The 24,887-nt window shown below is 39.1% G+C and overlaps 1 protein-coding gene across 4 annotated transcripts in view; it reads right to left on the bottom strand.

The window, feature by feature from the left end:
* Window positions 1-24,887, bottom strand: part of SPOCK3 (SPARC (osteonectin), cwcv and kazal like domains proteoglycan 3) — a 182,470-nt gene that overhangs the window by 55,488 nt on the left and 102,095 nt on the right. For all 4 annotated transcript variants that reach the window (XM_089525545.1, XM_089525546.1, XM_089525548.1 and 1 more), the window contains one exon: window positions 17,782-17,896. In XM_089525545.1, coding sequence (XP_089381671.1) covers window positions 17,782-17,896 — 115 coding nt within the window. The remainder of the gene's footprint in view (window positions 1-17,781; window positions 17,897-24,887) is intronic.

Raw genomic sequence — 24,887 nt, 5'->3', positions numbered from 1 at the left:
AATCAAATCAGTTTAAGGTAGCAATTAATTTTGAAAGAAGTTTGGAAGCATTTGAAACATAACAAATGAAGAAGAAACAAGATATTTATGACAGAAGCTGTGGAAAACAGATTGTTGGTTTTGAGATGCTACAGTTTCCTTATAGCATTTCCTTTTCAAGTTTTCTCTCTACTGCCTTGGCTTTGTTTGTTTGCACTAATGTGGTATTTTCACAAGTCCTGCCATTGCTGAAGTCTTGAAATATTGGTTTGTGCTTTAGTATTGTTCTGACATTCATTACATAATGAATGTTCTGACATCATTACATAATGGCTGGATGTATTTTAGTAGCGGTGGTGAACATTACTGATTCAGACAAGCTTTGTAAAGCTATATAAACAAGTGACATGCACTGGAAGTACTAATGGACACTTATTTAATTATTTAAAAGAAATTTAAAGTTTAAATTGCCCTCCTTCCCCACCAACCCTTTACAATTAAAACTCTTCTTTCATTGTGGTGTGAAATGTTTTAACTTTATTCGGAAGAAAATGTAATAATTACTGTACATTCAAATCCAGGTCAAATGTTATACAATGCAACAATAATATTTGGACTTTCTACACTTATTATAAAAGGATAAGAACTATTGCATAAACTGCCAAATGGGAGAAAATGTTTGGAATTGCAAGGTGTGATCCATACAATAAAAAGGCACCTATGTGCAAAAGATGTAAGCAATTCCAGTTGTCTTTAAACACATTCACTCATGCATTTATAAATGACTCTCTCTCTCTGCCTGTGTTCTGAATTACACACATAAGAAATGTATCAATGGTTTCTGTTTATATAATCCCTGCTAGTTTTTATTCATTGCTCTTCACTCATGGGATTTCTATCTCTTTCTCTCTGCAGAATTTCTCTTCACCATGACTGCCTAATTTGATTTTCTGTACTAAAAGAGAGCTCAGATTACTTTCCATAGGTGAGACAAATAGAAAAGATGACACTATCAGTTAGAAAAAAGATGTCACCGCTAAAAATAACTATATTGTACACTCGTCCCCCGGGTTACGAAATTAATTCGTTCCGGCGCCATTTTCGTAACCCGGAAGTCTTTCGTTAGCCGAATCCCCATAGGCGCTAATGGGGAAAAGCCGCGTTTTGGTGCGAAATAGCGCCGAAAAGCACCAAAACTTTTTTCGCAAGCCGGGGAAACCTTCGTAACCCGGAAATAATTAATTAATGATTTTTTTTTCGTAACCCGAAAAATTCGTAACGCGGCGCGTTCGTATCCCGGGGGACGAGTGTATTCAGTTACGATGCAGCTGAATTAGACATGTAGCAAAAGACACACATAAAATAATTTAAAAAAAAATACATTGCCACAATACCTTTATTAAATCAAACAAAAGGCACAAATTATATATGCTAGCTTTCAAAGCACACTAGCTTCTTCACTGTGCAGTGCTGTTAAACTCATGCGTGAGAATCCAGGAAATAATGATTAATTTTATCAATTCTGATAAACAGGATTCCAGTCTAGAAGCAAACAACAAAAGATCATCAGTATATAATGGCAGGTTGCTTACTTGTAACTGATGTTATTCGAGTTGTCGTCACTGCATTCACATATATGGAGAATGTGAACCTATGATGAACAGCTGACTGGAAGCTTCTAGATAGCTCAGAGTTTTGATAGTGATCCTGACCTATCATCTTTAAGTGCTTGCATCTGGCATCTTCTTCTCAGGGACTGAACACCCACCTGGTGTGGTGTCATCTTCTGTGGCTGACACAGGCGAATAACCCCAGCCCAGGATCAGCTAGATTGGACATCAATTGTGATTATGGCCCAGCCCCAGTCCAAAAAGCCCTTAGCATGAGCCACTACCATGACCATGTTCCCTCTCCAGACCCCAGTCATGGCCTAAGACTACACCAAAATAGGACTAAATCAGGAAATTAAGCAGCAAAATGCAGTTCAGATGTTATGGTCACTAGCATAAAGAATAACTTCATTCCTTGCAAAAGTTTATTTGGATTGTCAGTCTTGGAAATTGGAATTAACAGAATGATCAGCCAGATTGTTGTTGTTGTGTTTGCTCACTTATTGTGACCCATAAGTGGCAAGTGGCAAGATTTGTTCAGAGGAGGTTTGTTTTTCCTTTCCTCTGAGACTAAGGCCTGTTACAGACTGCCAAAATAAAGCTGCTTCAGGTCTTTTTGGAGGCATGCTATTTAAATGATACATGGGTCCTAAGAGTCTAGAGGTCGTGCCAAAGCCACACTCCATTCCTAAGCACTCGAGTGCAGCTTTGGTGCAGCTTCCGGATTCTTAGGGCGCATGCATCATTTAAACAGCTTACCTCCAAAGAGACCCAAAGCAGCTTTATTTTGGCAGTCTGTAACAGGCCTAAGAGACTATGATGTGCCCAAGGACACTCTGTAGGTTTCATGGCAGAGGGAGGATTCGATCCCTGGTCTCCAGAGCTCAACCACTGTACCACACAGCCAGAAATTCAATCAAAGATAGTCTGCTCTTGAACACACCCTTGGTATGTCCAAACAGTACTTGGAATAGGTCCACCAGTTTATAAATATTTTTTTTTCATGAAAATATGCTTCATGTAGTCTTTAACAAATTATGTGACAATAGTTTCACTTCTCTCATACTGCATTGCCTCATTTTCATTTGGTACTGGTACAAATTACTAAAAGGCAGAAAACAGTTCCCCATATGGTCTTGTTCTTTTGTTGATGCTTAACTTCATCATTCACATGAAAACCCACAAAATAGTACAGCTGCCCCACACTGTGCTTTCCACAGCACCAGTATGTGTGGCACTTTATGTATATGCAGGAACTGTATTTTGTCCCTTAGATTAGTAAGTAGCAAACCATTGTCATTCTGTTGTGTTAAATAATGAACACGGTATTGAGTCTATCTATGGCCTGTTACAGACTGCCAAAATAAAGCTGCTTCGGGTCTCTTTGGAGGTATGCTATTTAAATGATGCATGGGTCCTAAGAGTCCGGAGGTTGCACCAAAGCCACCCTCCATTCCTAAGCACTGGAGTGCAGCTTTGGTGTACCTTCTGGATTCTTAGGATGCATGCATCATTTAAACAGCATACCTCCAAAGAGACCCGAAGCAGCTTTATTTTGGCAGTTTGTAACAGGCCTATATACTCACAGATGTTTCCACCTCTGAGTTCTTTTACCTCTTTCTTTTGAAGGAACCATAAAGTGCAACAGACCAAATCTTGTTTCTATAGCATTATTTTATGTGTGTGTATGGCAGGGGGGTGGGGGTTGGGTACTTTGTGGGATACCATAAAAATCAACACAACTGCACAGTTCCACAGTAATTTGACTAATCAAAGCTATATAACATTACCATTGTGAATAAAGTAGTACTTCTCATTAGCCCATTACAAAAGAATCACTGTAAACTCAGCCTACGTGCAGCATCACTTCCTGTGCAAACAAACATAGATAATACAACAAGCTTGAAACTTTTCCAAGCTGGCAAACTGGCAACACAAATTATGCAGAGAAACAGAAAGCTTTCACTAGATTCAATAGAGCTTGGAGCACAAGAATGATTAAATATTTCGGTACAGAAGTACACATCACAATAATGAATCAGACTAAAAAATTTCCAAGAAGGGATTCAACTGCACCAGCTGGCTTTTTCAGACAGCAGAGTTATAATGCAAAATAATGGCATTCTAAATAGCCTTGTTTCCAACTTTTATGCAATCTGTCTAAACTATGCCTTTAAAAAGAGAAGTGGGAAGAAGGAAGGAGGTAAACCATAACTGAAAAGGAACACTGTTATCACATAACTGTAAATGGTTTTGCTTTCTGTATTTTAAATCAGAGAATCGTAATATGATATTGTTTTATGACATATTTATTACTTTAATATAAGTTGAATTTGGTGCTGTAGTTTAAGACAGTGGCTGCCTACAGAATCAATGCTGGTGTTTTTGTTATTACTACTACTACTACTACTATGTTTATATGTATAGCACCATAGGCTTTGCATAGTGCTTAACAAAGGAGAGAAAAGAACAATCCAAAATAGAAACAAAAGCCTGCCTATGGTTCACAATCTAAAACCACAAACAAGATTATAAAATTAATAAAATATTACTATAACAAAGTTTAAAAAATATTATAAAAGTGTAAATTAATACAAATAATATGCCATAAAATATGCAGTCATAAAATTGAGACGAAAGATGGAACGCTTCTCTGAATAGAATAGTCTTTAAATTGGATTTAAAGTAGTCTAAAGGGGCGGTAGTCAATTTTGGAAGGAGATTCCAAAAATAGAGGGCAGTGTGGGAGAAGGGGTATATCCGAGTAGGGACAGAGAAAATCCTTGGCTGAATCAACAGCTCTGAATCACTAGAGTGCAGAGCGCGAACAAGAAGATAGGGGGAAACAAGTGCTGACAGGTAGGTGGGGGCCAATCCATGAAGGGCTTTGAAAGTTAATAATAAGAGCTTATAGTGGATTCTAAATGGGTTTGGGAACCAGTGAAGGGACAACAACAATGGAGTGACATGATCATAATGGTGGACGGAAAAAATTATCCTAGTGGCAGATTGTTGCACAGAAATCAAGGGGGCAAGATGGGAAAGAGGAAGCCCAGTTAGCAAAGAATTACAGTAATCCAGGCGAGAAATGATCAGTGCGTAAACCAAAGCCTTAGCAGTAAAAACTGAAAGAAAAGGCCTGATTCTCACTAGATTATAAAGAAATGGCATGACTTAAAATTTCCGGAACGAACAAAAGAGGAGAATAAAAAATGAAACCAAGGCGGGATACAAACCGCCATATAGTACGTATAGGATACGTACTAGGGTTAGGAAGGGGTGGTGCTTCCGCACCCCCCTAACCCTAGTACATATCCTATACGTACAAGATGGCGGTGCCCCTTCCACATGGGCGCCGCCATCTTTACGCACTGGACGCATAGCGTCCAGACGTGTCGTGGCGCCTGTGACGTCGCGAATGCGCCAGCGGCGCTTCGCAACGTCATCAGTGCGCCGCAAGAAGAAGCTCCGAAATGGAGCTTCTTTTTTGCTCCGCGCGGGAGCCGCACGGTTTGGCTGCTGCAGCTCCCGCGCAGAGCAAACGGCGGCGGTGGCGAAGCGCCGCAAAGCGGCAGTTTGTATCCCGCCCAAGACTTTTGATATAACTTTAATTGCTCTGGCTCAATGCTGTGGCATTCTGGGATTTGCAGTTTTGTGAGATATTTAGTCTTCTATGAGCTCTGGTGCCACAACAAATCATAAATTCCAGGATTTCATAGTATGGAGCTATGACAGTTAAAGCAATGTCAAACTGCATTAATTCTGCAGTGTGGCAGAGGCCAGTATCTATAACATTTTCTTGTTTGGTTAGCTTATTTATTTGTTCAAAAAGAAAGCCTACAAGAGCATATATTTTAGGGAAAACATATGTTTAGTTTAAACATTTATGCATGAAGCAATGTATGACTGTTATCTCATGCCCAGTTCCGTGTGCTTAAGCTAACCAAGTTCAATGAGTGGAGGCAGAATAGCAGACAGATTCAGGATCCTTGAATGAAATGAAGGTGGGGGAGGAGTTTCCCTCCAGGATTCATTCTGTTATTAGTAGCTCATTGTTTTTTTCATTTCCTCATGCACTGGCATGAGTTTAAGTAGGAACAGAGCCAACAAAGTATTCAAAAACATTCTACCCACAGCAACAGTGATATAATTATATTCTGCATTATACAAAGCAGCTGAAAGGATCAGGAACACAGGATAAAGATATTTCTCCTTTACCTAATGCACTACAGTTCTAAGTTTTCTAAGCATCTGTGTAGCATGTGCACATTTTAAACTATTCCTTCAGAATAAAGATAAAAATCTCTTTGAAGCATTATTCAAGTTGAATTATACTATGAGTACAATTGTACAACATACACACTTTTTTCTTTTATTCCACTTCTCTCTCCCTATCCCTATAATATACAACCTATTCAAGCAATTAATCAAAATAACATTAATCAGTTACATATGGCATAAAGTTTAGATTCTAGACAATTTGGGTGTGTATGTGTCTTTATGGTCCCTAGTCATTTTACTACCAAAATTAGATTTTTGATTAAAGGTGTAAACTTTTCTAAAGTGTCACTTTGTCTAAGGAACTCTTGTTTTCCCAGAAGGCCTCCCAGGTTTCACACACAAACACACACAAAGATCAAGACACAACTTTTTTAAAAATTGGTATTTTTGTTAAAGCCTAGTTTTTACTGATCATATTGGCTAAAAATGATAATGGAATAATAATTTTACATAGTGTCCTATCAGTTACCAGGTAGAATTCTAATTATGAAATGATGCTGGATTTTGGATTTGTTTGGTCTTGTTGTTCCCATGGTGAGTCAGCAATCACAGCTTTACTAAACATAACACAAATATACTTTTTGGAGAAAAAGTCAACTTTGTAGATAACTATAAACAGTATTCACAGCTTAGCAGTCTCTACATTGATTTCTCATTATTAATAAAAAGGCATTAAGTAGAGTCACAATGGATTATGGATAAATATACTCTTAGGGCTAAATCCAATTGCTAGTCCCAACTAACAGTAGACTGACACAACTGTTGAATGATAAATCAACACAGCTGTAAAGTCAGTTGATTCAGTGAGGGCCGAAGCAGACTGCCCAGAAGGAGCAAAAAAAGCCATTTTATTTTGAGGAGAGAGGACATCTCCACTGCACAGCCTGCTCTCAAAGCAGTCTGCCACCATGGTTCCAAATGGGCCATCAGCAGAAGCAGATTTAATACGCTCTTTTTGAGGGCGGCTCTTGCTGCTGCAACGTGGCTTCTGTGTGACATCCAGATGCTTTGGGGCATGCTTCAATTAAATTGGCAGGAAGCTACTTTATTGTTCTCCGACTGCCGAGTTCTTTCCCTTCCTTTGGGCATGGGAGGGGGTGGTTGGCTGGATGGTTAGGGACATCCTGGGGTGGTTGGGTGCACCTGTTCCCCTACCTTTCTCTTCCCTCCCCCCTCGCCCATCTGTTGCGCGACATGCAGGCATCTAATCAGAGGATTGGTACTGCCGATCCTCCTCTGTGCACTGCAGGTCTGCTCCTGGCATTGCTGACCTGTCTGGCACACTTGTCCATGGGGATCAGCCTTGGCTGGTCCTTCTCCCTGCACCGCAGGGTTCGTTCTTGGCTACGGCCCCATTGGCATCTTCAGCAGTGGGACACAAGGGGTCAGCCATCGCCGATCCTCTCCTCTAGGTCAGATTAGTTTGTGGTGCCTCGAGGTTCATCCCCGAGTCTTGGAGCAATTGGTCTCTTTGGTGGTGCTGGGGATCTGGGGGCCAGCTGTGGCCGATCCGTCTCCTGATGCTTTGAGGCTCCTCTGCTGCCAGTCGCAATGGTGCTGGGTGCTGGATTCGCCTTTGCCGATCCTCTGAGCCTGCGAGAGTATGACTTGCCCAGGGTCTTCCAGTGGGTTTGCACAGCTGAGTGGGGATCCAAACCCTGGTCCCCAGAGTCTTGGTCCAGCGTTCAAACCACTACACCCTATTGGCCTTCTTCTTGTATTATATATCTACCTCACCTACATTTACCATACAGGCATCAGATACTGCCTGATTTTGGAGGCTAAACAGGGTCAGCCCTGGTTAATACTCTGATGAAAGACAACCAATTAATATCAAGTGATCTAGTCTATATTTAAAATACTTAACAGTCATACTTGTATATACTCTTTGTGCTACAAGATACCACCCTCTCCAGTAGCACAGAGCCTCACACCCCCCCTCCAAAAAAAATCTGGTTGTTAAGCGGCCCAAAAACCTCCGGGGGGAAAAGTGGTGAAAAGCTGCTCTTTGCCTGTAGTCCTCGAGCAATTGGGGCTCAATAGTGGATGAGGTGGCCAGAGGCAACTCCTTCATGTCCACCTGTTTCACCTCTTTAATAACTTTTGCCATCTTGACCACATTCTGATGTTGCTTGGGCATGTACTCCCAGTCTTCATCTATGAAATGTTGTAGAGTATGCAGAGATAGTTTCATCAGTTCATATCATAGACTTTATATTACTTAAACTTTGATTTAGCAGGGAAATGAAAGTTTATTGACTATTACTGAAGAAAGCACATTTTGCTATTTATTATTGTTGTATGACTTTAAGTAGTTTCTGACTTATAGTGACCCTATGGCAAACCTATCATGACATCTGATTTGCTCAGAAAGGGGGTTGTCTTTGCCTTCCTCTGAGGCTTAGAGAGTGTGACTCACCCGTTCAGTTGTTTTCTATGGCTGAGCAGGCATTAGAACCCTGGTCTCCAGAATCCTAGTCCAAACCACTACACCATACTGGCTTTTACATTTTGCCAGGCAAATCATTTTTTAAAAAGGATAATTTAATCTAACCTATTGTCTATGACAATATGTAAGAGCATAAACTCTTAATCTCATATTCTGTGTTAAAAGAAGAATAAAAATGTCATCATTCAAGTTATAAGGGAAACAGGGGTGGGTTATAGATCACCCATTTGGGGCGGGCTGCACCCGCCCCTTTCCCCGGTGTATCGGGGCCTCAACTGTTAGAACGGCAGCCGCTGAGGCCCCGATCTGCCGCTTTTCAGGGGAAGCAGCAAAACACCGCTTCTCTGCAGCCTGAAAAGGGGTGTCCCTGGGGCTTCAAGCCCCAAGGACACCCCGCGGTGGCGGGGAGAAGGAGAAAGGGGCCGCTTGGCCCCTTTCTCCATTGCTTCGCTGGGCACAGCCGTCTGAAGGCTGCGCCCAGCGAAGCAAAGCGCCGTCGCAAACCAGGAAGGAGCTCCGAAACGGAGCTCCTTCCTGGTCCGCGAAAAGGGCGCCCTAGGCGCCCTGGCACAGACCAACAACGTCACGTTCGCACCGCCCCATGTAGAGGCGGTGCGGTCGTGATGTCGTCATGGCGGCCCTCTTGTGGAAGGAGAGCTGCCATTTTGTACGGACTCAGTCCATACTAGGGTTAGGGGGGTGCGGAAGCACCGCACCTTCCTAACCCTAGTACGGACTGAGTCCATACTTTAATGGCGGTTTGTAACCCGCCAGGAAATTTTATGTGCCAAAATAGACCAATAAAAATTTCAACAGCAGCTTGTATGCAAACACTAATAAACCTGATCCATCAGCTCTTCTTCTTTTGGTTGTTTTTAACAAGGCTTAAACAAATGGTTAAGGGACTGGAAACCAAGCCTAATGAGGAAAGACTTGGGGAGCTGTGTATGTTTAGCCTGGAGAAGAGATGGTTAAGGGGCGATATGATAGCCTTGTTTAAGTATTTGAAGGGGTGCCAACTGAAGATGGAGCAAGCTTGTTTTCTGCTGCTCCAGAGACTAAAACATGGAACAATGGATGTAAGCTACAGGAAAAGAGATTCTAGTTCAACATTAGGAGGAACTTCCTGACAATAAGAGCTGTTCGACAGTGCAACACACTCCCTCACATAGTGGTGGAGTCTCCTTCTTTGGAGGTCTTTAAAGAGAGGCTGGATGACCATCTGTCAGGGATGCTTTGATTGTGAGTTCCTGCATGGCAGGGAGTTAGACTGGATGGCCCTTTGGTCTCTTCCAACTCTATGTTTCTATGATCTATTCTCTATCTGGCTTTCTCTCATCTCCTTTCTACTTGGAAGCACCCCATTCTGCTTTTGAGTGATGAAAATAAAATACAATTCACATTTTTGTGGAAATCCTGGAATGAGTCTTTGCATTTTGTGCTGGTAAGACAATAGCTCTGTAACAAAACAACTGCAAAAATACTAGTTTTTCCACCCCCAAATTGGACCATCTACCCAGGCATGATGCTGTAATAGCTAAGACAATAATAATAATAATAATAAACCCCAAAATAACAAATTAAAATGAAAGCTTTGAATCCAAGTCAGCTAATGTTTCCAATAGTACTGGACAGAATGCCTAGAAACCAGACTTAATCCAGTTAAACTAATCTATTCATACAGCAACCCCAGGATTCATGCCAGGATGACACAACTGGATCCAGGACTATGGATGCAATATTCATTTTTATTACTTTTGATTAGTATCATTCTATATGTATTTTCTTTTTCATTGTTTCTAAAATTTTGTTAGAAATGGAGCTATAACTACCTGACCTTTAGAAAAGTCAAAAAGGCAAAACAGTCAACTTCACTGTGAAACAAAGTTACAGTAAAAAAAAAAAAAAATTATAGTAAAAACAGTGCATACTGAAGGCAGTCTCTACCATAGTCAAGCAGGCAAAGAAAGCACTTCTTTTCAGAAGGGAAGCTAAAATGAAAGTGACAAAAATAAGACACAATGAATACAACTAAGACCCTATACAGACTGGCAGAAAGCACCAGTGCTATGGTGTGACATCCATATGACATGCACCATCATGACGCACTTCTGGTGCTACATCCAAATGATGCAGCGCCGAAGGGGCACCATAGAGCCACGCTGATGCAGCTATGACACCCTTTGGAAGGCGCAAAAAGGAACCGCTTTTTGCAGCTCCTTTTTGCACTCTCCAGAGGCCAGATCAAGGCTGCAGCATGAGGTTGCCACGGCCCCAATTCATCCAGGAAAGGGGCAGCTGCATGCCGCCCCTTAGGGGCAATCTATATAGCCCCTAATTTTGTTTCATGAAATGCTGAATGCAATGGACCCCATTGGGGTTTGGTTCTGGAACCCTGCATGGATAGAAAAATGTGGGCACTCAAGTCCCATATTATTCAATGAGCAGTGACATAACTCATCTACATCACTACAACCATAAGCACATGCTGTCATTGAACAATATAGAGTGTGATGATCTGTGGGTAGTCAAATCAATCCAACAACTCCAAATATACCTTTGATTGAAATCCATCCAGCCATTTTTGCATGATGTTTTAACAAGCACGCACAGGGACAGTAACTTTATATTATTTATACAGTTAGGTTATTGAATATAAAAACTATTGAGAGCAAAAGAAGCCCATCCTGTGACTAACATGGAGGCACCAGTCCATGGAGGAATGTGCCCTAGAAGCCTTAAGGCCACCTCCTTCATCCACAGCCTGAAAAAAAGGGGAATAAAAATTCTGAAGAATGTTCAGCCACAGGGAAACAAATGAATATTTCATGTCCAGGGTAACTCTTTCATGTCTATTACAACATCTGTGAACAACTCATATAATCAGCTTTTACATACACGCTTTTCCCACCTGTGCAATCACTTCAGATGTTCTGTACTTTGCAACACTTAAAAAATCCTTTTCAGCATCAGGTATAAGTGTAGCTAGAAATACTTAAGGTAGAGTAAAAGATGAAGAAGCAATAGATTAACATCTTATCTTAAACTTTTTATTCATCATTCTAAAATAAAATATTTTATTTCACATTTTCCCATTTTTTTAAAGAGGAAAACTGAATGTCTCCATACATTACATCCAAAATAAGAAAGATGAATATCAGAAATCTGTTTCATTCTGATTGCCTTCCGAACTGGAAAGATGACAGAAGACAACAATATTTCACCAAGCCTCCCATAAGGGATGATTTTCTGGCTTTGAACAGTGAATGGAAATTTCCATAATTCATCATCACCTGCTTCCCATGAAGGGGAACAGAGGATCCCAAATCAGTCCCCCAGGTGGCATTTGTTAACACTCTTGCCAGGAATTCCTATCAATCCTGGGGTTCCAACAACACTTCAGTCCTCCAGCTGGACAGCAATGAGAAGCACCTGGGTAAGATTCCTTAACCTTACAGTGTCGTAGGAAGTATGTCATAGAAGAATGTCACCTGAGTGCCTCCCCACCAGTTGTGACAAAATAAATAATATAAAACAACTGGAAACTATATTCTATATATGTAGCAAGAAGAAGGTGTGGCCAGTCAGGGCACAACAAAGGAATTCTACCAGTTCCCAAAGACAAATGGTAAAGTCCACACACTGACCAGAGCTTGGGCTACATAACCGTGCTGGATGCAGCAGTAATGACATCATTGAGATGTGTCCTTGTGCCACTTTCCAGCCAACAAGTGGGGAAGAATGAAGCCACTCTGCACTAATGCTGGAGGAATGAAACTGGCTCTCACTTCTTCCTAAACCGTTCCATTAAAAGTCAAGTCTCTCACTTTTAAACTTCTGATTACCTGATTTCCCCCCTTTATATATTCTTTCATTATAAGTGATGTTTTTCCAATATGATTTTTAATGGTAAAAATTATTTGTTATATTACAAATAAATCAATTTGGATTTAATGCATTTATGTATTTAATTACATATTTAATATATCACTGACCAAAATCTCAATTATTTTACAAAATATTCTACTTACCACACAAATACAGAACAAAACAAAGCATCACTTATAGAGAACTCTTTATAATGTGAATCAATGTCATCCCCTGAGGGACTTCGTCCTCACTATCTAGTACCAAATAGCAGCCAGAAAGAGTAATATTGCAATGTGTATGGAGTATAATTGTCCCACTATTTTAGCTCTGTAGTATTTTGGAATTTATTCTAAGCTTTTGTCACATCATCCATCACAGACAAGGCTAACCAAATATCACGCTTCAGGGCACAGAGCTGATCACCTCAGAGAGCTGAAAGGGAAATGTTTTCCCCATGTAACTGTAGTGCACACATCCAAATCAGGCATACCTTAGGGAGCAGACATGGGTGAGAAGCATAAAAGCAAATTAATGGATTTTTACTATTTCCCATTCTTTTCTTAGCAGGCATTAAGTCTTTTCTTCTAGAGGTGAAGAGTACAGCATAAACACATGAAATTCACTGCAAGATCCATTTTGATAATATTTAAACTGTTCCTGTTGCTCTCACCATATTTTTCTCTAGCAAGTTCCAAAATTAAAAGATGTATAGATATCCATTGGTGGTTTTAATCTATTTGTAAGTAAAAGGTAAAGTGAGAAAAATCCCTAGTGTTTTGAAATTATACATCCCCACATTGACACGCAAAGTTCAGTGTGTTTTGATATGAAACTATAGGTAGATAAAGATAATGGTACTCTTCACATAATGACTGCAATTACAACACTATAGTCTGTTCTTTAAAGTAGTCCCTGTCAATGGGGAAGAGGGAGAATCATACAATGAGACTAAAATAAATGACAATCCCTAAATTTCTAGCACTGTAGCAACTAAAAACTTCTGTGAAGTACTTATAAATATGATGTAGGGCAAAGTTACCAAGGCAATGTGAACACAGCATATGCAAGAGGTAAAGGTTTGAACAGTTTCCAGTGTCTCACTTTGCAAGTCAGAGTAATCCCAATCATTTCCCACTATCCTGAATATACTAGGAACAACAGGCAGAATGTTACTTTGTGAAAAATCCTTCATGCAGGACTTGTATTTCTGGCACACAAGCTGTTTAAATCTAATATAGCCAGCAAATACTACTCTGCAATCATGGATATCAGTAGAAACATTTCAACAAATAATGAATCTGAACTCACTTTATGGGTTTCAAATTCCCAGAAATAGACTAGATCTTTCACAAGGAATATCACTACATAAATGTTCCACTTTCCTATCTTTCTCTTTCAGACTAACTTCAATATCTAACTAACAAAATAAAAACAAGAGGACATTGCAAGCTAAATCGTAAAAACACTCTTAATGTTTGAATCATATCCAAAAAGCAGCTTTCAATATTCTCAGCTGGCTCCAAAAGGAATGCCTGGACAGACTGGTCAAAATTCTGGAATGCCTCACATTTCACCAAGAACCATGTTGATCTCACAAATTATCTGCTACATGACCTGACATGGATCAATAAGATTCAAGTAATGTCACATAATTTGATGCACAAAGGGTCAAGAATAATGAAATGTCTCATTCAAGTTGGCCATTTAAAAAATATTTTTATATATAGAACTCTTTTAAAATTATGAAAAATTAATGTCACTGGAGGCAGAGTATCAAACATAGCAGAAGACATTCTGAATTCCTTCTTAAGATGAAAATGCAAATATTGTCTAAAATAGTCTATTATAATTTTCCATGAGTATGAGCACAGATAGATTTGATATAATTAAATACAATTATGAATATGATTTAATATAATTAAATGTATATACACTTGTGTTTCAATAAAAAAAGCATCAACAGTTTGAACATACAGCACAAGACATGGATGGAAACTAATATGTAAGAAATACTTCATGTGAACGATATGACTCAAGCACACCAGAGCTATCATTATTGTGATATAACATGGGTATTCCCCAGTGTGCACAGTACAAGAGGTCTAACCTGCAAGAAATTACAGTGTTTTAACTTCCACAAAAGGAAAACAGATTCTGACTTCGATTCACTTTCAGCTGCAAATACAGAGATATTAAGGTTCTGTACGTAAGGAAAAGGAATGAAAATATCCTAGATGCATAATTCCTCTCTAATAAGGGGGGAGGGGGGACCTGATAACAAATTGTGTTTAAGTCTTATTAAACCTGTAATTTATATGAAAAACAGGCTAGTATTTTGCAAAGTAAAGAAAAACTGAGGGAAACTGATATGCTTCCCTAAGCAGTGCAGCTGCACCCAATTAAAACCATCTATTTTAAGAATTGTTTGTACCAGCCACCAATGATGGCATAAACTTCAAGATCTGGCAAGAAAATGTGTTCCCCTAAATTGAAAGAGGTTTGGGGTTTGTTTGTTATTTGATAGAGCAGCTGCATTACTGAAGGGAAATCTATCAAAGGAAAAACACCAGAATAAAGGAATATATTTAAATATTTTAAAATTATTATGAACAACGAGGAAAACATTAACATAATGTGATAGACACCTGTGAAGCCTCAAGAATAACCTTGTCTTTCAATAAGAGTGGCTTCGGGTCCTGCTTTTGGGTGGGGGGAGGGGTTGCAATAATATAATTAATATTTTGCTCTTTTGCACAACGTGTGTTAACTCAGGAAATATAGCATTCTGAGCAGCAAGGAAATATCTTTATATTAAAATATTTTCCACTAAACTAGACACAAAAAACACACAAGAAAAGACCATGAAATTAAAACATGAATTTTGCATGGGTACCATTCTTCTTCTTCTTCTTTTTTATCAATTTATTACATCTCCACCCCACCTGCTCACATTATACTGATAGCATACAAGTACAGTGGGAACTCAGTATCCAAGGGTGATTCATTCCGGATGCACAGACAGGACACCCCCCCCCCCATGTATACCAAAATCCGCAGATGCTCAAGTTTCATTGTCTCCAATGGTGGTGTGTGCATGTAGCCATGCCACCATCAGGGACAACGGTCCCATTGTGCCTAATGGCAGCATGGCCAAGTGCACATGCCACTACTGGAGACAATGAGAACTGCCGTCCACTGCAGATGGCAAGTCCGCAGATACCGAGGTCTCACTGTACATCCCATATTTGTGGGGGGTTTTCAAGGTGTCACTACACTGCATCTGCTTTACATGTCAGTTTACAATAACCTGCTATAAGAAACAAAACTTCAGTTATATATCTGAGGGTTGAGCAACCGTGGAGGGGTGGGAGTCAATCCCCCTCCCCCTGTAGGCCACATCATCACATTTCTGGTGCACCAGGAGTGGCATTGTATAATTTCTGGCTGCTATTTGGCCAGTATTTTGTGGCTGATTATTTTTTGTAAAGTTTGAGGACTCAGGGAGAAATAAACCCCTGCATTTGTAGCCAATTTTAAGTTGTTTTTCCCAGTTCAGGGGAAACAACAACACACACTCAAAAATCATCAGGGTTGAGGCTTGAGGGTCCTTGGGAGACTGCAAAAGTGAGGCTCAGGGGCTCATGTATGCTGCAATTGCCAGACATTCTCAATTATTTTGGAATTTACAACAATCCATTTTCCATAGAATCTCTAAGGAAAACAATGGCTTGTGAACACTAAATCACTGTTTTCTGACCAAGTCACCGCAAAGAATTCAGCCTAAATGCTTATATGGTATAAACTGAAAGGACAGCCAGTCTACCTTTTCTAGTTGCAGAAGGTCTATCTTTTGGTATATCTTTCACTGCTTTCTGTTTGGGGTTAGTCAGGGTAGGCTCTTTCTCCTTAATACCACCAAAAGATTTCCCACTGCCTATCATGACTCCAGTTGTAAAGCAGCACAGACAAGGGGATGAAGATAATTCATGGGAGACCTGCCATTCCCAACTAACATAGAAAACAATTACAGCATATATTTCCCTGACACACAATAAGATGCATGGTGTGCCTTTAAAATAGTTCATGATGGCAAAATAGAAGAGGTGTTCTAGAAACCTTCTGTTTTTGCAGTGTCATAAAGCAGTTTGATGACCAACCCATGAAATAAGACCACACACAGAACTTGGAATAAAATAAGGGCAAATTTATTTAAACTATTTCCTACTTAAACTTGTTTCTTCAGAAATCCAATTGGGGAGCGGGGGGAGGGAGACCTAATGCATGACCAACTGAAGCAGTTGGTCCCACCCAGACCTCCTCCATGGCTTTTCCTGGGCAAAATACTTTAGCCATGAGGAGACTCCAAAACTAGGTTGCTTCCCAACTGGCCAACTGCTGGAAGGCCTACCAGAGGATCCAATCCCCAAGCCACATAACTTCTGTGGAGGGCAAGATCCCCCATCCAGCCTCCTTCCTCACATCCCTAGCTACTTAACCTGTGAGGGCAGTTCCAGAGGCATATCCTTCATCAAAATGGTGATCACTTAACTCATCTTTTCTCCCCCGACTACCTGCCAAGTGATTGCCTATTTAAGATACCACCCTATGCCAATTTCCAAGTCTCCAAAGAAAAGTTTAGGTTAGGGAAATAATGTGGAAAGGGGGGGGGAAACCAGCACCAAAGTGACCAGAAAACCTACACTGTATTAGAGGTGGGGTGGGGGTCAACAATTTGAAAGGCAGGAGCCTGAGGGGTGGTAGAGCCTTATATCACCCTGTGAAGCAAAATCATTGCTCATCATTGGAGGCCATCAAACACTTATCCCTCCCAAAGTGCAGGCAGTGTGTGGAGATATGTATTACCTCTATATTATCACTGTGTCTATGTTACTGTGGTACTAATGGGAAGAGAAAATTATGTTACTACTTTACTTCTGATGAAACAAACAGCAAATCCTATACTATGTATTTGCTTACCATTAATAACTTGACAACTTCAGACACCTATATTAACACTTCGCACCAAATAAAGAAAAAAAGAGAGAGCACAGATTGACACATTAAATTGTTGACTGTTTACATATATGTGTGTGTATATGTACAAATTGGCTTTCAGCAGTGCATACTTTGGGAGAAAAAAAACTTTGGTAATCTTTACTGATATCCATATATATCAAGGCTTGTGATGAGAAATTAAATAAATTATCACAATATGGTGCTATTATTCACAGCTGATCATTTTTTCTGGGACAGGTATGAATAAAATTAACAAAATTATGGTGAATGCAATATTAATTCAATATGGCTGCAGTCTACTACAAATTGCTTCACCACAAGTGTTTGTTATTGTTGTTGTTGTTTTCAAAACGCAGGTTCTGCACATTTCTTTTATGGGCCTGTGTGGGAAATATTTTTGAAACATCACTCCACAAATCTAGGAAAGATCCTGTCACTTCCAGAAATGCTTACGATATATATATTCTCCTCCCTCCCCCTTTTGGTTAAACCTTTGGGTATTGAATGTGCTAAAAATGTAAGTGATTAACAAAGTTCCACTTACTGTGAACAAATCAATAATATGAAGATATTTACCTGTGTGTCAGTCTCCGGTGGCTAATGCAAACAGCAGTTTGTTGATCTTGAGCAACGCACACTTTATGACGACTACATTTCATCTTTAAGCATGGATCTTTAGCTGGGTCTAAAGCTAAAAACAATTGTAAAGAATATTTTTTTTAAAAAAACCTTTTCTACAGATGCACAGCAATTGTTAAATCATCTAAATCTCTGCACACAGTAGAATTATGAATTCCTCACAGGAAGTCTTAAGTGATTTTTTATGTTAGAGCAACCACTCTTAAAACAAAACAAAACAGCAACAACCCTGTGTTCTGATGACTGGTGTTACCTAGCACAGTTAGAACCACTGATTTAATGGTGCCTCAATATGGGTAACCATGTACTGAACTGCATACTAAATAAATTTCTTGTTATTAACTTTTCCTGCTTGAACTTTCTTATCATGGTTTCAATATTTTAAAAAAATTCTCTGTACGCTGATTCACATGAAGATGTCCTTTTATAATTTGGAATATAGTTTATTGTTACCTGGAAGTGTAGGTGAAAAATTATCTGGTGAAATATTTCTGATGCCTTCTTCTTCCATGGAAGTGTTTCCATAAGATTGGAAGCATCTCTACCTTTGCCTACATAGGTATCTATGTTTGTCCCTAACTACCTGGCTGTTTAAACAATCATGTTGAATGGGCTAAAAATAGGCTATGAAGTTCTAGCAATTCTATGAAAGAGACAAGCATTAAAAAATGCTATGCTCAGAGGAACAGACTTAGAAATGATAAATCTACTAAACATGTTACTATTTCACAAAATCTCTTGTATTTAAATCAATTACAAGTAGTCATGACAAAATGTGTATGTTGCCTGTATCCACAGTGTCATTTACATCCTTTAGTGAAATAACATGTTCAGCTAGTTGTACTGATGCATTTTTCTCAACTTGAAATGGAAGTGATAAATAGTGTAGAGAATGAATGAGTGAAACTGGAGGTGCTACAATAAAACTGCAGCAAACCAAAGTGAAACTATTACTTTGCTTCAAGTACAGCTCTCTTTAGGTATGTGACTTTAAAAAATAGTATTCATTCAAAGAAAATAATTTCCAAGTACTGTAAAGCTTTGAATATACATGAATTTAACATATAAACCAAATGTGTTAAATCAGATAACATTTTCTTAAGACCCTGGCAAATTTTCCAGTTCTACTTTTTCTGGAAAACTCACATCACTGTTCTTATCTCCTTTAATCTTTTTACATTAATGAAAAAGACAAGCTAACATTATACTAAGAAATTAGATCTTAAATATAATTCTGTGAGTTATGAAATTTTCCAGATCTGAATATCTATGAAAAATAATTACTTATCATAAATTATCTTATTTGTGTCAAATATTTTATTATGTATCCTGTCCAGAAGATTGTTATTTCTTAACTTTATTCACTAAACCAAAAGCAAGCTGTCACAGAAGTAACTGTCAATTTTGTGACACATCACAATCCAAAAATTATGATAATGAACAATATGATTAATTTTACTAACCAAATGTCTATATCTCAGGTGGGAATTATGCAGCTACTGATGGATTGCAGATATTAGCAACTCTAGTTAGTACAACCAGTAGGAGGAAATGTAGTCTAGCATCTTTTGTAGGTCTGCATAATTTTCCACCCCATGGTCTACATAATGGCAAACAACTAGTCATGGTGGGTATTTCTTGGAGAACTAGTCAGGGAGCTATTGCTCCTGTGTCCCATATGTTGGCTTCCCAGAGGCATCTAGTTATATATCAAAAGGACAATTCAGATAGGAGGGGACATTTAGATTCATGATTCACATCCCAGTTCCTCAATATTCAGGATTAGACTAGAAGGGGAATGTTATATATTTATGTATTCTGTTCGATGGCCAGAGATATATGTGTGTGTATTGGGTGCCTTCAAGTTGTTTATGATTTATGGTGACCCTAAAGTGAACCTATCGCAGGGTTTTCTTTAGAGCGGATTTGCCATTGCCATCCTCTGAGGCTGAGAGACTATGATTTGCCCAAGGTCACCCTGTCAGTTTTCATGGTCAAGTGGAGATTTGAACCCTGCTCTCCAAAGATAGTCTCAAAACAAAACCCCAAAGAAACAGGGCATTTAATCATATATGGTAGAAATGAATCACAGAAATACAGATTTATTCATTGCAGTCATAGCACTAAAATAACATATATGTATCTTCTTATTCCCTTGTAGAAAGTAAACACAGATATGCAATCCTTATATTTAGAAAGAACTTGCAATAATAATAGCTAGCAATTTAAGTCTAGCCACTGTCTTACATTACAGGCTTAAAAACTGTCTCAGCACTAAAAAGAGGTTGACACTTTGCGATAGTAAACACTCATGAGATCAAGAACTAAAGGGGGATTTAAAAAGTAAAAGTAAATGTTTCCCCTGTGACAACATTCTCTAGTCGTGCCTGACTGTAGGAGCCAGTGCTCATCTCCGTTACTAAGCCAAGGAAGCCAACATTGTCAAAGATGACTCTGTGGTCACGTGGCCAGCATGACTGCATGGAATGCTGTTACCTTCCCATCAAAGTGGCACCTATTTATCTACTTGCACTTTTACATGCTTTCGAATTGCTGGGACTAGTGACTAAAAATACATAGGTGTTTCTAAACTTGCAATATAGACTAATTTTTATTGCTTTCCCCCCTAGTGCCCGAGAGAACAAAACATGTAAAGTGCATAGAAAAGACCAATGTAGGGAATAGCAAACAGTAGCATAAGAGAACTTTGTTATTTTTTAAACATTGTCATGATTTTGTCATCTGTTTTAAATGTTTGCAAATGGTCTCTGCATTCTTTTATTTCAAGCACAAGACAGACTGCTCCTGAGTTTGAGAAAATGAAAGGAGAATCTCCTAGGAGGGTACTTTCACCTCTCTATAGTGGTGAGAAAGAAACACCAACAGAAGGAGCCTTTCCCACATCTTGAAGGAAGGTTGGATGAGTGTTGGTATATATAAGCAAATCAACTTATTCTTCAGGCCCCAGGAAGTGAATTGGAAGATGAACTGTGACCTTCTCTAGTCCTGTTCCTTTTGACATTCTGGGCCATCTAAAGGACAAGGTCTGAAGGCTTTCAGAAAGTCACATCTGAATTTTAAGTGTTTGTCTACAATGTTACAAATTTACATACTTGATGACAGAAATCACCAAAACTTTGTGTTTCCTAGTGAAATTACATAAAGAACATACTAAGGTTTAAGACAAAAGCCATTATCTGCTTTAGGTATTTCCCAAGAAAACACTTCAGATTTCTGTGTTCTTCACTCTAGAATGCACAGTTATGAACAAATTTTGACCAGACATGATATTTATATTTAGTTTCACATTCCAAACATTTCTGTACAAGTTGAGGAATAACTAGCAAACTTCAGGGTTTCCCCCCCAGAAAAATGAATGCTTTTGGTGCATTTTGCATCATCAGTATGAACCCATACTTTCTATTTGTAGAATACCACGCTTTTCTACATTATCTTTACAGACACCTATTTCTATGGATGATTGTATTTACAGGAAAGTCCCCTTAAAGCAGGAAGCTTGTTCATAGGGACATGCCATCAACACAAACAAAACTTCAGTAGTGAACAAATTCTTCAGCGTATAACATGTGAAAAGTTAAAGTGGCTTGATAGTTTGCTATTTGCTCATAGCTAAATTTATATGGAACATTAACCACAACATTGGCCACTGTGAATTATTTTTAAATATAGTTGTTTGTTGTTGTTAACTGCCCTCGAGTCAATCTTGACACATTGAGGTGAAAACACATGGGCAAATAAAGCAGTTTCAAACTGCTTTGAAGGAGGGGCATTTAGATGATGCATGCTCTAAAGTGGTTGGAAACTGAGTTGCGTCTGTGCTCTGGGGCTAAAAACCAGAGCAAAAAGAACCCAGGATATTCTGACTTAGGCCAGAAAATGTACACCTTCAACCCTGCATATATACAGCCCAATGCCAGAATGGTTCTGAAGGAGCGATCGATCCTAACCCTAACCTTAAAGCTGCATATAAACATACTGGTTCAGGTGAAAAGAATCAGAAATAGTTTGCCAGTTCCTTCCTCTGAAATATAACCTACAGCAGCTGGTATTCATTAATGGCCTCACATCCAAGTACAAACCTGGGCTGACCCTACTTAGCTTCCAAGATCAGAAGGGATGTTGTGCTTTTAGGATATTTTATATGGCACAATGATTGTCTTCACATTTTTCTATGTAGTATAAGCAAACAAATAGTGATGAACCATTCTCTGAGGTATCATTAGCATGAGGTATCATTCCATAATCAGCTCTGAAAACAAGTCTTTCTGACCAACTCAGACCCCATTTGATGTTTTCATCAACCAGCAACTACTTTTAGATTCTATTAAAAGAAAACTGCCAACAAACCACAGTTTGTTAGTTCTAACATGACAAACTATGGTTAGTTAAAAAGTGAAGCAGAAGCACCAGAATCCAAGACAGTGAAAAAATGTGAGAAGTTCCAAATCTGAGAGGGCTTGCAGCTGCCGACATGGCCATCCCTTTTTTATCAAAAGAAAAGAAAAAGTTTTCTTAATTTTTTTTAAAAAAAACCTTTTAGAATTCAGAAATGAAAAGAAAAAAACACTAGGTGATACACCTGCAGCATCTGATGCCATTTCAATTTTCGCAATGAACCCATAGTTTTATGGAGAAAATTAAGATGGCAATGCCAGCTTCAATGGCCTTCGTGTTTTTCCTTAAAGTGCTGGGCTGTCCACTGCTGCCTGTGCCCACTGCTGCCAGCCTTTGTGGTATCACCACTAGAAGTCTTGCAGAGTGAGGGGAACAAACAGCCCCTTCTGCCCGACTCATCTTTAAACTTGTTGGCCCTGAGCAGATACTTCTTTTTTGCTTTTTGCAGTGACACTAACAAATGGGGAGCTTGGTAGGGAAGAAGCATGATAAGCCCAAGGCTGATACATGTTACACTTAACTATAGTTCAACTTTTCATTCAAATACAAGGTATATTGAGAAGAAAGGAAACTTTGAAAGAACACTCAGCCCTTCAGCTTCTTGGAGTCTTAAAAATAGCTGCCGGGGGGGGGGGGGGGGGGATAGATAGTGCTTATGTTGGCAGTTCAACAATGAGACTGAAAACTGATCTCTAGGTACCAATCCAGGTTAAGCAGCAAGAAGAGTAGGAAGAGAAGAAAGATGCAAGCAGGCAAAAACCAATCAGAACAGGAAATACTACTCTTCTGTATGAATGATGACACAGAAATGAGACATTGTATAGATTTTCTGCTTTCGGTGAAACAGCAGCCAAAGGAAATTGCTTAATTCCTCACCAGCTCACCAGGATTTACGCTGGAGAAATGGTTTGTCGAGAGAAATCATTAAACCTTAAAGCATATGATTTTAAATTATGACTATATTGCTATCTAAGCCATCTGCCACTTGCCCTGGAATTACTTCGAAACACACGCATCAATGTGAAACCAACTGACCATTTTGTCCGTTTTGAATAACTCCTAGGGTCTCTGTTATAAATGACTTATTCAGTATACTAACCCCAAATTCAATCATCTGATCAATTTATCTGCAAGTTATGTGATGTTGAAGAAACTGAGGTTTTGTTTATTCTTGAACATGGGCCTAAGGCCACATATCACCTTTATGATTATCCTTGCTTATTCATAAGTCATTACTTTGTTTCATTTAGGAGAAACCTTTTAATACAGGTAGGCAACCTTGTTTTGGATTAGAACTCCAATAAACTCTGCCAAAATGGGCAATAATCAGTGAGTATGGCAGTTGTAAGAAAAGGTGTCTGGAGAAAGCCAAGCTGCATAGTCCAGGTTTAAGGAAACATTTTTAGAACAAAAAAGCAGTCAAGGATCTCAAGCAGATGGGGCAAAAGGGGCAGCCTGTCACTGCGGGACCACAGAGACCAGAAGCCACAGTCTTGAGGCCGGCTTCTGAGCAGTTTTGGGGGAGGGGTTGTCATGTAATCGGCAATGTGTCTTTTTTGCCTGTCTGTTTCGGGCCAAGGGTGTAGGCACAATTAAAAAGTAGAACATGCACACACAGTCCAGCCTTGATTTTTTTTTTTTTAAAAGGGTTAGTCAAAAATGCTGATTCAGTTGTGTTTATTTCTAAAGGCTAAGGCCTAAATCTACGTATTAGTCCCCAGTAGACCCACAGGATCACTGGAACCTAAATAACTTATCATTAGGCAATTGATTCAGTAAGTTTTGAGAGCCAGTATGGTATAGTGGTTTGAGCATTGGACTATGACTCTGAGACCAGGGTTTGAATCTTAACTCAGCCATATAAACCCACTGGATGACCTTGGGCAAGTTACACTGTCTCAGCCTCAGATGATGGCAATGGCAAACCTCCTATGAAAAAACTTGCCAAAAAAACCCAAAGATATGTTCACATTTAGGTTGCCACAGGTACCTTAGGATCAGAAATTACTTGAGGGCAAACAACAACAATAAACTCTAGCTGGGAATAACAACTGGATTTTGGCATAAGTGTTATTTGTTATTATTGTTTTAATCATTGCTTTTTAGGATACTGAGAAGACTACTTCCACTGACATTTTGTGCTGTGTATTTCATTTAAAAAAAACATTTTATTTCAGAATAGGATTTTACTCAGTACTAAATACACACACACACACACACACACACACAGGTTTCCTGGTCAGATTTCAAAGTGGAGTCCATGGAGTGCAGTCTGCTTAAACTCTTACATTGCATTGCCACAGCGTCTTAGAACTTATTTTCTTTTTAAAGGATAATATCTAAATGCATTATAGCCATTGCAAAAAGAAATTAAGTGGATTAACAGTCAATGGATTGTGTTTCTGACTTACGGCAACCTTAATGTGAACCTTTCATGGGGTTTTCTAGGACTAAGAGTGTAAAACTCACCCAGGTTACCTAGTAGGTTTTCATGGTTGTGCGCAGAATCAAATCTTGATTTCCAGAGTTATAGTCAAACAACTATACCACACTATCTATAACAATGAGTGTGTAGCATCATATTAATTAAAGTCAGTGTATGTATACAGGGCCCTTGGTATCTGCTG

Source organism: Sceloporus occidentalis, unplaced genomic scaffold (assembly GCF_023333645.1).
Source record: "Sceloporus occidentalis isolate IW3139 unplaced genomic scaffold, rSceOcc1.0.p SCAF_5, whole genome shotgun sequence".
Taxonomy (NCBI): domain Eukaryota; kingdom Metazoa; phylum Chordata; class Lepidosauria; order Squamata; family Phrynosomatidae; genus Sceloporus; species Sceloporus occidentalis.
The sequence above is the reverse complement of the archived record's forward strand: the minus strand, read 5'-3'. Positions and strand labels throughout refer to the sequence as shown.